At 40.7% G+C, this 15,183-nt stretch overlaps 1 protein-coding gene and 1 pseudogene across 1 annotated transcript in view; one reads left to right on the plus strand and one right to left on the minus strand.

Annotated features, from left to right (window-relative positions):
• Positions 1-13,205, plus strand: LOC115606552 (annotated as a pseudogene).
• Positions 12,718-15,183, minus strand: part of THUMPD1 (THUMP domain containing 1) — a 4,732-nt gene continuing 2,266 nt past the window's right edge. Inside the window, exon 4 of the mRNA XM_030482661.1 lies at positions 12,718-15,026. Coding sequence (XP_030338521.1) covers positions 14,698-15,026 — 329 coding nt within the window. The 3' untranslated portion in view covers positions 12,718-14,697. The remainder of the gene's footprint in view (positions 15,027-15,183) is intronic.

A 15,183-nucleotide genomic window follows, 5' to 3' on the forward strand; every position in this document is an offset into this window, starting at 1 on the left:
GCGTTAAATGTTTTAAGGAAATTACAGAAGTGACTGAAAGGAGATGGTTTTAGGTATTTTATTAATCAGTCCTTTGGAGATTCATTCCACAGAGAGAAGGTCTTTAGACTGTCCAAAACGTTGTACTTGAAGTAACAGACATGCAGAGAGGAATTGTATCATCTGCCTTGAATGGTTCTTTACTACATTCGCATCAAGAGCTACTCTGAATTCTACTTCCTAGGAGCAGGTAGTTACATTTTGGTGAACAAATCAGAAACTTCTCTGGATTTCATTGCAAATACCATGACAATGATCAACTGGGCTTTTTTCCATGTGTGCTAGTGGAAGACTGCTACAGTACATTCACTGTTCGGGGGCTGTCACCCTTTTTGTTTGTTCTAGGATTTTGAGGACAAATTGGGCTGACCCATCTGTGTGCGTATGGTCCATCATTATTGCACTGAATAATGGTTTATGACATTTACAAACAGTAGCAGCTGTGTTGTGTGTCTCCAAATGTAGTTACATGGCGCAGGCAGCATGAGGGGTGTCACTGGAGTTGTTGCTGTAAACCCCTAAGTGCTCTTAGGAATTTACCCGGGGAAAAAGGCCAAATCTGTCTACCCTGAAAATCTGTGAGCAAACTCAGTCACCGATTTCAGTCTCTCCACACTGGGTTGAAGACAGGCTTAATGCCGTCTCATGTATGTACGCTAGAAACACTGCGTGGAAGATTCTGTGCCGTGTTACAGAGGTGTGAAGTTCCTCGAACCCTGACCCAAACATTCTTGCTCTGAATCTCACTGTGTGTGCTCCTAAAGCGTACACACCAAAGTAGTTGCCATTGCTCTGTCCATTTTAATTTCTCTGAGTACAAGAGCTACCAGGCACCATAAGACATAGTTAGTTTTGCTCCTAATCTTGACTGAAAAATGGTAAGAGGAGAAGCAGAACCAGTTAAATAGCAGTCAGATCCAAAAAATGGGATAATTCTCTTTTCAGGTCACCTTAACATCAGTAAACACTGTCACTTGAGGCAGTCTGCTGTATGCCCTTTTTTAAGTGTTAGGATGAGAGACAGGTGGCCTGTAATTACTTTAGCTTTGAGTATCTGCATTTTCAGAATATCATACGTGGTTTCCCAAGCTGGGGAGAGTCATCTCCTAACACTGAACTCCACAGCAGTAGGCTGGGAGAGCTGGCTACAAGTCTACAAGACACACAAGACAGGGAGAGAGAGGTTGTACGTGACTTATGCAAAGACACTGATGCCAAATTGGATAGTTTACTTCTGAGTAATTTCAGAGCTTAAATTCAGCTTGCAAAAGTGGCTTGAAAGCTTTCCAGTAACCGTAACACATAGCAATTCAATGGTTTTCTGGAAGACTGGCCATGCATTGGCACCTGCAGAGATTCCACATGTGGGCCCTTAACAGCCTAGTTCTGCCTCTTCCTAGTCCATTACTTCCAGGGCTGCTATCTGTGCTTCTTGTTTCTAGCAGCATCTCTGTTTCCTGACTCTGATTCTTAATTATACCCTGTATTGCCTCTATATAGAATCATAGAATAATTTAATTTGGAAAAGACCTTTAAAATTGTCAAGTCCAACAATAAGCCCAACACTGCCAAAGTCTACCACTAGACCATGTTCCTAAGTACCATATCTACACATCTTTTAAATAGCTATATTTATATACAGTCTGTATGTATTATATAGCTATGTGTATGCTTATGTATAGCTTTTATTTATCTAGGTCTTAGTTTCAAAATATTTTCCCCTTGCAGGGCTTATTGCCTGTGGTAGCAATACTAGCAGACTGTACTGTGACTGCAGTATTCACCTAAACCAAGTTTACCAAGTTCACAATAATTGAATACCTGGAGTTCCTGTATCATGTTGCTGTCTTCCAGAGCATAGATTTTGTGTCTTATCCCTTTGTCACCCTTTTCATAGCAATGACTGTAGTTTGAGTTTTCATTGTCCTCCTCAGCGCTGACAGCCCATGTCAGAACTGCATGTATTTTGTCCACAGAAGTATCTGATGACAGATATTACAGATATTTATTGGCACCAGACTTCTGAAAATCTACATATCTTTATCATACTGATTCTCATACTATGTTTAACTCCAGAATCTGAGAATAAAGCCCCATTGTTGCTATTTCCAAAGTCATTGGTGCCACAGAATAGTTATACAGTAATGTATGGTAGATTATCCATTCTCCAAAGGCAGTGAACCAGAAACACAATCATTCATACTCAGCGCTGTTTCTGTCTTCTCTCAGCTTTTTCAGTGATTGTGCCTTTCTTCAGAAGGAGATTGGAGAAATGAATTCTGTGCTCTCGGGGGAAATAATTCCCGTCATGGAACATGATGTGTGATCCTAATGAAGGGCCACAGCTGCTCAGAGAACTAGAGTGAGCCAGAAGGCGGCAGTACTCACCAATTAAGTACTAGGCAGGATACATGAGGAGGAGTTGAAAGAAGTCTCACCTGATCACAAATAACATCTCCAGGTAAGCATGACCTATTTAAACATCCTGAGAAATTAGTCTGTATTTAGTAGTTGTTCAAATGTTTAGTCTTCTCAAATGAAAGATGCCATCTGCTAACGTAAAAAAAATATAAATCTACAGTGCTGTGTTCCTCTTTCTTCACATGATTCTCACTTTTATGAAGGAGAGTGGACTACTTTTCTGTTTTGTCCCAAGCAGACTGAAGAAGTAGCTTCTTTCTGCAAGAACATCTTCTAGGTCTGAGTCTGCAGTTGCTGGCTCAGATCTAAGGGAAAAATAAACCAACATCCATTTCTACAGAGATGTCATTGATTAACCACAAGTTCTGGAATCTGGCTTTTTTAATGACCTCTTAGGGATAGAGATAAAAAGCAATGTGTTATAAGCAAACTATGTGAAAAAAGAAAAAGCTTCTTTTATTAGCCTCTGAAGCTGAATATATCCTGAGCACCATGTTCCCATACAATTGGCTCTAATTCACTCTTTTGCAAAGTGTTTTCAAGGTAATACACAACTACAAATGGTATTTTGTAAAACCAAATGCAACTCTCTATATTTAAGGACAAATGCAGATGTGGCAAAAGCATTAGTCTGGTAAACAAATCAATAATAGAATGTGGAAAGCCATCTCAGAGTTATTCATGATACTTTGCTATCCAACTAATACAAGGCAAATGCCGGTGGTGGGAGGGAACACAATCTTTTCTGTGGACGGTAAGGAAGGCAGAGCAAATGGTGCAATGTGAAACACCCAGCTTAGCCCCTCCTTTGGTTGGACAGGATTGGAATTGTCAGCTCCAAGGGGAATTCTCTGAGAAACCTGTGGACAGATGAAAAAGCAGGAGACTTTAAAGTGGTACCAGAGCTCTAGCTTACCCATAAGGAGAGGTGGGATAAAATGTCATAAAGAGGTGGACTTGCTGATCTGTATACATCTGTTCCATTTGGAGCCAACAGCTCATCTGGGAATGTGCACACCATAATACTGTTATTGATTTTTCAGCCTCTTGTAGGAGGGAAGTGATCATTAAAAACCAGTTCTGATGGTTATTGTCTCCAAAAGCCCCCATACATCTGCTTTTGTGCCATGAAGATTTTACTTGAATTTCAAGTGTTGCAGTCCTCATGGAGCATCCACACACTCCGCAGATTATTCCATCAGTATCACAAGACTTTTGCACCTTTGAATTTCTCATATTATGAAGCTATCAGTTGTCGTGAACAGGCAGTACTCAAGTGCTTTAATTTTGCAAGTGATGTGCTGGACAAGTGGTTTCAAATCAAAAAGGTAACATTTCTGACCCTGTAGATTCAGTATTTTTAGTAAAACTGTGCCCCTATCCCCAAGGTCAAGTCTAAAACCATCACTGGCTTCAGTGGGACCAGAATTTCCTCCCCTATTTCTATTTTAGTGTAATACTAATATTGCAGAAAAAGGAGAGGCAATTTGCTTAGCACCAGAGGGGACATGGTGCTTTGTCTCTCTGACTCTGATTCAGCAGCATGTACAGTGCTGGGGTCATAAAAGCCTCTAAGTAATTTATGAGCATTGCAAATAGGTATAACCGCCAACTTACAGTTGTCTTGGAAAAGGTCTCTTTTAAACCCCGTGCTTAATATCCCTGCCCTAGAATATGTCACACTATAAGATTCCACTTCCTGGACCACCTGAAAAACTCTGCGTGGAACCACAGGGTATCAGAAGTAACCAACATGCTCTTTGCACTTGTGTATAGAAATGAAAAGGACCATCAAATCCAGCTCTGTGGTGGATAAATGGAAATGGAGATGAAATTAAATGGAGCTTTGAGGAGCTGGGCTTCCTGTCCCAAAAAGTGGCCAACATGCTCTTTGGGACATGCAGTCTGGAAAGAGGAGACTGAGTTTCAGCGATTCTCCCCCGAATCCCGGAGTGGTGGCTGCTGAGCATGGCTTGTATGCGAACAGGTGAATTGTATCATTCCTAATGGTCTGTAGATTGGTTGTTACCTTCCATGCCAAAAGTTGGTTAACAATTCATTTAACAATTACATTTCTTATTTGACTTCATAGCAAACATGGACAATCAAAGAAGCTGATGGTGTAGTCTCTTATGACTGATGGAATTACCTTCATCATTTTTCTTGACTTTCTGTGGCTTGTGTTGATTATGTTAAATCAATTTGATTTAACTTCTACAGAGTTAAGTTAAAGCTGCTAGTGTTTACTGCCCCAAAGTTATACTTTCTACTTACGTTGTGCCTGGAGCAAAGGATCTCATAAAAACAAAAGCTATTTTGTACTGCAGATCTGCACATCTGTATTTAAGTTCAGGTGTGTGGCACTTGTTTTCCCTTCTCATTTCTGGACTGAATGGTGCTGGTATCCAGCAATTCAGGAAAAGCTATGAAGTTATCAGGACTGAAAGTGACAAATGCCTAATAAATTCCCAATTTTATTGCCCTTTCAGGTGTTATCATCATGCCAGGGACCACACAACTGACAGCACAAGACATCTGCTATAGATTGCTGGCTTCCAAGGCTAAGTGCATTATTACAACTGATGCGCTTGCTCCTGCGGTGGACTTGGTTGCATCCAAATCCCAGTTTCTGAAAGCGAAGCTAATTGTATCCGAAAGCAGCAGGGCCAAGTGGCTGAACTTCAGTGATTTGCTCAAGTAGGTGCCTTCTACCTTAACTCCATCGTTATCTCTAGTGGAAAATTTCTCATGTTCTTTAAACACACTTGTGCACTTGTGTCTAGATATGAGCTACATACCTTTGAGGGGGTAGGAGAGAAGGCAGTTAAGTCTCTTTTCCATGAAAAAAGGGAGTATTTGGAAATAGCCAAATTAAAAAATAAGTACAGTCTTACAATGACTAGGTTTTTTATATATGACTATGAAATAATACAGAATAATGGACAGGAAAGCCTCTCTTATTAACAGCTGTGACCTGTTTACCCTATAAAGCTCAAAGAAAAATATTCTGTAGCAGTTATTCCAATCCATATTCCTAAAACTTGATTATAATAAGACTAGTAGGAATAGATTTTCAGTATGAAAGGCTTAAAAAGGGCACTGCAAAATGAACCTAATGTGTTTAGGAAACAACTTGCCTCATGGCTGAAAAGTAGCTACTAAAACGGCACCCAGTAGGCAGCTCTTTACTGCAGTGCATGGAACTGTAGAAGGGGTGGAAGGGCAGAGTGGAGAAAAGAAGCAAATACCCTGTTAAAATCAATGTAGCTAAAACCATTATTTCAAGGTGGGATCCAAGCTCTTCAATCACTTTAAGAGCTTCATAAGATGTACCATGTGTTCTCACAGCTGCAGGTGTCTGAATTAGCATTACATGTGCAGCTCCCTGTACAGCCTGACTGTATTTCCATCTGCTCTTTTGAGCAATTGCCCACTTCAGTGTCACTAAACTGGAAGACAGAGGAAGCAGTAACACTGCATTCTCAAACCTCCTAGAGCTACTAAAACATTGTCAAGTCAATTTGATGACTTCTATTTCATGCTGGGCTAATATTCCGCATCTCAGTTCCATGGCAGAGGGTAAAATTGATTTTGATAAAACCTAAATATTGTCTGGAACTGCATCAGCTCTGCAGAGGCTGTGACTGGCAGTCAGGTAGGTAGGCTGTCTGGTTTCCCAGGATTGCTGTCTTGTGAAGTGCTGGCTGTCTGGCTCCAGGATTGCTCAGCTGTCAGGCTCACAGTCTTCCTAGAGTGCTGGGCCGCTGTCCTGCCTGGCTTGCTGTCTCACCAGATCACTGGCAGCCTGCCTACCTACTGGGATACTTGCCCAGACTGCCCAGCTCCTCATGTTCTCGGCTGCCTTAGCTGACTGCTCAACCAGCCAGGAGGCTGCTGGGCTCTGGAATGCGGGCTCCTGGGCAGCAGGTCTGCCTGCCAGCCAGCACAGGGGGATGGCTGGCCTGGGCAGACAGACTTCCCATGCCCAGCCTTGCAGGCAAGGACAGTGTTTGCATGCCAAGCAAAACCTTTTTGAACATCAGTCCTGGCAGAGAAAGTGTTTTGCTTTCTCATCCTAGTAAGTGATGAGAAGTATTTCCCTGTCACATGCCAGATGACCGAGAATTTGAGCCTCTTCATGCTTCCCAAACATGGCAAGGATAATTAACTAATGGGACCACCTACCAAAAGAAATGGTGGATCCTCCCTCAGCTTATCACATTAAGGCTGAAAGATACGCTTTCTGGAGGGCACTTGAGTCAAACACAAGGTGCTTGGCCCTTTCAGTGGCTGTTAAGGGAGGCAAATAAAGGTCAGCCGGTTGGCATTTTTACTCTGGAGAAGGTGTACGTGGAGAATAGTTAAAGAGCAAGTTAATACAGATCTAGCAGTGGAAGAATGAGGAGATCCCAGTAGTTTCGTATCCCTCCCATCTCACTATACGAACAGTCCTGCATGTACGGGGTACAGAGGACCCAAGCTGAGTGTGGTGAATAATGCCAGCCACTGTTTCAGTAACCTCTTTTTTTCTTTAAAGGGCTGCCCCTGCTTATCCGTAACCGTGTGCAAACAAAAAGCCAGGATCCGATGGCAGTCTATTTTACCAGCGGTACCACAGGCTCTCCCAAAATGATTGAACATTCCTATGGAAGCTTTGGTCTGGGTTTTTTTCTCTTAGGAAGGTAAAGTATTCAGCTAATTATGTCTTTACAGCTCTGGAATGTGAAGCAAACGGAGAGATTTTGTGTGTGATAGAATTATGATAGATGATGTGGCACCAACAATACTGTACATGTCATTTCTTTCGGTCTCCTCAGCTGAATTGTACCCAGGAAGCAAGGATCTTGTTCAATATGGTATATGGCTCCATTTTAGAAACTACTTGTCTGTTAGGCTAAATAATGAGTTAGGATACTGTTTGATTTTCTTTTGTCAGTATAAAGGCTGGGCAGAAGGCATTTATTTAAGCTCCTGAGTTTTGGATGAAATTTACCATGCCTTTCTAAGGAAAAATAAAAACTAAACAACAACTAAAAACCCACCAAACAAAAAAGCCCCACAAAAAACCCAGCCCACCTAACATTCCTAATTTCTACTTGCAGACTTTCTTATAGACACCTTTGTCTTTAACAGCTACTGGATGAATTTGACTCCCTCAGACATCTTGTGGAACATGTCAGACACTGCTTGGGTAAAGGCAGCTGCTGGGAGTGTTTTCAGGCCACGTTTCCAGGGCTCATGTGTTTTTGTACGTGTCATGCCACAGTTTGATGCAAGAGAAATCTTAAATGTAAGAACACCATGCTCATAATGAACAGTTACTCATATTTCATGTTGTTTTCCAGCAGGCCACAAAACTAAGCCTCTCAGGTTTATGGGATTAGCCGTTTTAAGATGGCATAACCACAAGGCGATTGTTCTTTGAATAGGAATATAATACAGGAACGATTTTGCAGCGTTACTCTTTTGGGCACAGGATATTACCAGCTGCTTCCGATCAGTAGGAGTTACTGGTGTTACTTAAGCCTTTCCCCTACTGTATTTCACTACTGAAATGATAAATGAGCTGGATTACATGTAAATTAATATTTTAATTACACTGCTGTGACCATTAAGGAAGTAAAGTCAGTACTGGAAAGCACTGAAGCTGTGAGATTGACTTGAAAGAAATTGTTCTTAAAAGAAATTATTTTCAAGCTTCTCAAACCAATCTGAGTTTTAATCTAACACAAGAGGAAGACTGCTGTTCCCAAATGGCTCAAAGTACCTATGTGGAAAAGTGTATGTTCCTAACATGTAGGGGTTATTTGGGGATTTCAATACTGTTTCATTTCCGTTTAAAATTGTAGTTGCTAGTTTGGTTTTCTTTTTTGTATAAATTTCTTGGCTGCTTTACCCTTGGCATGGCTGGAGTGAAAGCTGCTGAAGGAGAGGTCTTTACCCTCTCTGAACAGATTTTCACTGCAGGCAGAAAGGAGTTTAAAAATAAAAAGAAGTAAGGCTTAGCTCTACCTGAGTGACTGCAAATCATCTGCTGGTGTTGTGGGTGAGAATTAAAGGTGTATCAGAAAACAGAGGCTCAGCTGAGATCTTTATTTTGCTAGCAAGGTGCTCCTGTCCTGGCCCATGTAAAGGAAGATATGTAGATTTACTAGTCCAACCTTTTAATACAGCATTACTTGCAACTCAGCCAGAGCTTGTGCAGACTTGGCTCTACGCATCAGGCCCTTTGTTAGGACAGCTGAGGGAATTGCAACATGTCTAAAGATTAGTGACAGTCCTTTCCAGAAAGCGAGGGGCTAGGTAAAAGGCAAAATGTTCCAAAGAAACCTGTAATTTTAGTTGCCTCTGTTATGAGGTGTCTGACTTTGTCCTAGGGTGAGATGTGGGCTTTACTGTATGAAGTCCCCTGCAAAACTGAGGTTGCTCCTCCAGGGCCAGGGTTTCATACCAAGGGGTGGTGCCTGTGCTTCAAGTAAGCATCAAGACAGACTAGGTACACCAGTGAGTTACCGCAGTCGATGCATAACCTCTTCAGCTGATGTTTGAACACTGACAGTGACAGCAATTACTCTGCTTTCCATGCAAGTGAGGTTACAATCAGGTCTTGTATTTTGTGCCATAGTGTGGAATAGAAGGGAATAGTTTGCAGCAAGGCTTTTCCCAAAACAGTATTGTTTAATCCTCTTTTTATTTGTCAGACTTTGTGCAGATACCCAGTGACCACTCTGTGCAGTGCACCAACTGCCTGCCATATGCTGGTACAGCACGACCTCACCAGGTACTGCATGTCTGTTAACAAGTGACCACATTGTGTCTGTTCAAGCTATTGTCTGCCCATTAACAGTGATTCCTACAGGACCTCATAGCCATTTAAACTCTTACAGTGATGGAGATTTGTTGGAGGCAGAGCCTCTTCCTTAGCACTGCAGAGAGATGTGAAGAAATCCACTCCTCAGGCACCTCCAACCCAGAGCCAGTTTTGCCCTTAGGCATTAGAGACAGTAAATACAGAGGCTGGTATTCAGCCCTTGAAGGCCCAGGTGTGGCTGCACTGCCATCAGTCCTGTGTATCTTTGCAGCTCGCTGCTTAGGCAGCCCCCTTCCAGCCCCACTCTAATGAGAGCCCTAGATTTTCTTTCAACCCTAACCCTTAATCTAAGAGAGCCCGGTGTGTCATGGGGTTGGACATAACAGCTGTCAGGGAGAGCATTTGTCCCTTTCTGTCCTCTGATACTCAGTAATGTCCTCTGCCTGTGAAGGTAAGTGTTCAAGAGACTGAAGCACTGTTTGACTGCAGGGGAACCACTCAACCCCAACATGATGGCGCAGTGGAAAAGCCAAACAGGACTGAATATCTATGAAGGCTACGGCCAAACCAAAATCGTACATTCAGCTTTTTTGTAAAGCCCAGCTATCACTTGGGGCCTTAGATTCTATCTCATTCCTCTCAGGATATATGGAACTGGGCCATACATACTTGATTAAAAAGAAAGATGGCATTAGAATATGTGGCAATTGCCTATAAGAGGGTTTATTGTTTTTAGAATTATGGCTTGGTTATGATACTGCTTCTAGGACTACTTAAGCTGTAAAATATCTTGAACTATGTGTCCAGGACTCTCAGCAAAATTCAGTGTGTTGGCTCACACAGATGGAAAATTTAGATCTTACACTAGCTCAACAACGGGCATAGTACAAGAACAAGAATAGCCTCGGGAGTAACACTGAAAAATACCTGGGCTGGGGCTGGTTGTTTGTCTTTTCCAACAGGGAATGATATGTGCCATTACGAAAGGAATGAAAATTAAGCCAGGTTCCTTGGGAAAGGCAGCTTCCCCCTATGATGTTCAGGTATGGTGGTCCCCTTTTCTGTTTACTGTTGATTTCATACAAAGTAGAACACAAGAGAGTACAACATACCATACAAGCTTCAGTACCATACAGTGGTATTCACGACATGCTGACTTTGGTTGGTTGGGCTGTTGGCTGTTAGTTAGTTTTAGAACATGGCTTTCTTAAAATGGGAAGTTATAATCACCCATTTGCCTTTTCTATTGCAGATTATAGATGAAAATGGCAGTGTTCTGCCTCCTGGGAAAGAAGGAGACATTGCTATCAAAGTGGATGCCAAGCAGCCATTTACTTTTTTCACGCGATATGTGGTAAGTCAAAAGTGAATTTCCAGAGAGCCAGTTGAGGCCTGCAGCATGGTATGCATTTATACCAACAGGAGCAGGTGCAGCACCAAAGAGCTTTGGCTTATCTTGACCTCACGATGTTCTGACTTAAAACACTTCAATTCTCTACACCATTCTTCTGCAGACCTACTGTGTGACCTTGAGTTCCCTATCTGGCCTTGTGATAAGTTTTCCCCTCTGGAAGAAGCAAGCACAAGCTGTTACATTCTTGAGACAGAAAACAAGCAGTGAAAGATATTTGGGTAGTGTCCAAAGAGGCAAAACTCATCTCTAAGCTTAAGGCGTCTCAGTATTCAGAATATTTAATGGTTGCTTGTTCAATGGGATGATCCAGTGAAAACTGCTTCCACAATCCGTGGGTACTTCTATATCCCTGGAGACAGAGGGAGCATGGATAAGGATGGATACATATGGTTTATGGGGAGATCTGAAGGTGTCATCATCTCCTCTAGGTTTGTAGATTTCAGTTAAAATACCAAGAAAAATCTGAAAAATAAGCATACACCTTTTACCTACTAAGGATTTCATTTCTTTCTCCTAGGTCACATTAGACCATTTGAAATAGAGAGTGCCCTGAGAGAGCACCCAGCTGTCGCTGAGTCACCTGTGGTCAGCAGCCCAGATCCCATCAGAGGGGAGGTAATTAGTGGTCACTCTCCTATTCATAAACTGCCTTGTGTGACAGAGCTCACACTCAAGCTTCCACTGAACTCATAAGATTTTTAATACAGCTGCACAAACTTCTCTCCATCACTTCACCCGAAGCAAAGGGAGCAGTAGTCTGTGTATGCCCCTTATTTTTTTCCTTAACAATGAAAATATAATCCTTGGTTTCCTAAGGAACATGACACTGAATATAAAAGTGACTCTGGTACAAACTGATGTACACTTTGACCCACTGCCTGAGGAATTATATTCTTTAGCAACATAAGTTTACAGAAAAGGCTGTAGCATCTAAAATAGTCCTTTACGGAACTCTTATGAATTTCGAGCAGAGTTTAAAACTTTTATCATGTATCACTTAGGACCTTTCCTAATGTGAGGTAGAAACAGAATTTTGTCCTAATTTTAAATTTCCTTACACAAAAGCAAGATTTGCTGTACTGCACAGGTGTGACAGAGTAAGCCTGTATGCAGCCAGTACTCACTCTCAATTATTGCCTCATTTGTTAGGTTGCTCTGGTTTAAATAATGCTGTATTTTTATTTATTTTCGCATTGTAGGTGGTAAAAGCTTTTGTGGTCTTGGCTCCTTTCTTTAAGTCACAAGATCCAAAGAAACTGGCCTGTGAATTGCAAGACCATGACAAGAAAATCACTGCTCCATACAAGTAGCCCAGGACGGCAAGTAAACATGAGCGTATTAAAAAAATACATAAAATCTCCAACACCTACTTGAACCATGGGGAGGCTAGAAACAGAAATAGACTCAGTTCAAATGCAGTAACAAAAACAGTCCAAATATTTGCTGTGCAAGAAAAATAACAAGCATTATTATTTAAAGAACATCTTGGAAAAGAATAGATACAACACAATCTAAAATGAAATTAAGAGTTATTTCCACAGTCCCCTAATTCGTATTTAAATTAAGTAGGATGGAGACTTATGGTGTTCTGAAAAAAAAATAAATGTAAATGACATATGCTCATTTTACTTTCTTCCTCTTTTGAATCAGACTGAATTTGTCCAGCAGCTGCCAAAGACAATCACTGGGAAAATCAGGTGGAATGAACTGAGGAACAAGGAATGGAGAGACTTAGTTTTGATAAACAATCTAAAAAGGCCTATCCCTATCAATTTCGTTCATAGAGGAGCTTTCCTAACAACTGTAAGCATCAACATAGGATTTTATTTCACCCACTGAGCAGTGACTATGAAATAATGCACAAGGTTTAAAAACTCCCAACTGTACGGTTTTTAAATGCTTGTGTTCTTGCTTAACAAAAATCAAGTCTAACTAGGCAAGGCACATGCAAACACAACTTCCAGCCGCCTAATGCTTTTCAGAATTACAGTACAAGTAGAAGTGATTCTCAGGTGAAGGAGCAGCGTGTTCATTCGAGACCAGATAATTTTAATTCACAAGAGGCTTACTAACAAGGAAATTGTGATAGTATGTAATGAAATTCCCAGAAATGGCCATAGATCTTGCACACATCCAAATTAAGCACCCTGGTTGTGTAAATCTAAATAAATTTAGGAATTAATGCTAACAATGAATGTTCAGTTAGTGCAAGTTATAAAAAAATGCAAGTAAAAGAAGGAAGACATCTTTTAAGACTGCAGCATAGGTGGCATGTAAATGTCAGACAGACATAGGCTTGACAGATGGATAGTAGCTACTCACCAGTTTCTTCTGAAGAACTGTAGGTCCTGTAGACACATATGAGTGAGAAGGAAAAAAAGGCCAAAACAAAACTCAACATCCAAAAAACTACAAACTATCCATGAGTCTATCTTTGTCCTTAGTAAGTAAGGTAAGCAGGCTGTCTTGAATCATGATCACCAACATGAGCCACCAATAAACATTCACAGTTGACTTTCATATCTGGTCTCAAATGGTTCTTTCCTATGTGTTATCTAGACATTGCTGGTTTTAATTCACACACAAAAAGCTTTAAAATTCAAAGAAAACACTGATGGAGGTAAGAAAGCAGAGTTTTAATAAATGGGTGGTAAGGGAAACAGGACTAGGGAAAAATAGTTGTCTTAACTTTCCAACTTCTGAAAGAATTTTGAGAAGAGGAAAATACAAATTAAACACTGTTGAAAGACTTTGAAAAATCCTTTTCATTAAACCAAAACAAGTAACAAGTGGTGTTCTTCAAGATGAGTCTTTTCCCATTGGCAACCCACAAGCTTTAATGCTAGAAATGAAATACTAAAGCTAGACAGTTGTACAGGAAGCATACTCAGGACAGGAAGCAGGTTATAGATGCACTGGCTTTGGTTGTTTTTTAAGTCACTGGGATATCAAAAGAGCTGCTGTAACAAACAGGCAACAGAAAGACTCACTAACATTACTTTCAATCTGAAACAAAATTAATACTGTAAAGCTAAAACTGTACCAAAAATTAAGCTTAATTCCCTTTATCCAATATAGTAGAATGGAAGCTTCTTTCATAAGAAGTTCCCAAGCAGTATTTAAATTCAAATTTTGAGACCTAAATAAAAAATTAAAAAAAAGACTTCATAAACAGTCCCAAGGATTAAGTCTTTGGAAAGAGCAGCAAAAGGCTGTTTGCAGGAAATTACTCAAACGGAATCTGTTCAGTGACTGTAACATTTCTTACAAACCAGTAACTGCTGTATACACAGCTAATGTAAACATGCATGTAGGTTTTGCTAAAACCATCTGCAATGCCTGCACTATACTTCTACTGTCCTAGAACAGTCAAATCTATTACTCTAAACAGTCTCATAATATTCAAGTATTTTGATGATAGCAGTTCTTCCCATTTACTTTCAAGACTTAGCATATCCTTATAGATCAATATGTATATATATATATATAACCCTCCATCTTACAGGTTTAGCTCATTCTGTTGTTCACACAGAAAACCGTATCTGAGTTTTGCAGTCACACAAGTTGTCAGATCACATCCTCAAAACCCCTTTGCAGTCAACTGTCTTTTTCAGATCTCTCACTTCCATCAATACCTCCTGATAGAGCTGACTCTGCACTGCCTTTTGGCTTCTGTAGCCATCACGTATAACAAAGGAGAGTCAATGTATGTCAGGATGGCCACATTTACATACACCATGCACACACTCCTACTTTCTGTACTAGGCAAAGGCAATGCAGAACAAAGCTGTAGAAGAATTACAGCAAGCTTCACCAGAAAGGTGAGCACTCTTACATCTGCTGTAATGTTAGCTCCACCTGCAACAAGCATTAAATTCTTACACGTGTGGATTTTAAAAACAAGATTTCAAAACAAAACCACTCTCCTCTTTAAAAACACCCTTTCAGAACTCTAGGGCAGCTTTTTTAAATAGGTTTGGATTGTGTTTATCTTTCCCTTCTATCACACTTTTTACACTGTCAGTGTATCATTCCCCTTGGACTCAGCTTCTATTTCACCTTGATTCTTGTTCTCTAGTTTTACTTCTTCTGAGCTCTTCTCCTCCCCCTCGGCTTCTGATTTTACTACCTTGGAGTTCTGTTCTTCTGTCAGACTTGACGGGTTTTGTTGTGTGTCTTCTTTGTTGCTCTTCACCACCTCCTGTAGATTGTATTTTCTGAATAGAACATAGTCTCTCACCACACTCAAGCAACAGACGGTTTTTATTATTTCCACCACAATTGTATATTGTGGGTTATTAAGGTCGACTTTGTTTTCTGGATTGAGGCTGCCCACAATTCCTGTAAAACAAGATGTAGTTTAAAAGATGCTGCGAAAACTGTTTCAATAAGCATGCCCTAATGAAAGGAGAAAAGTTAAGAGAGAGAAAGCAACATCCCCCTTAGTTGTAACCAATTACTCATTTTTGTAGTTGCTTAACATAGCTGAACGGAGCAA

The sequence above is a fragment of the Strigops habroptila genome, chromosome 4 (genome assembly GCF_004027225.2).
Source record: "Strigops habroptila isolate Jane chromosome 4, bStrHab1.2.pri, whole genome shotgun sequence".
Classification (NCBI taxonomy): Eukaryota; Metazoa; Chordata; class Aves; order Psittaciformes; family Psittacidae; genus Strigops; species Strigops habroptila.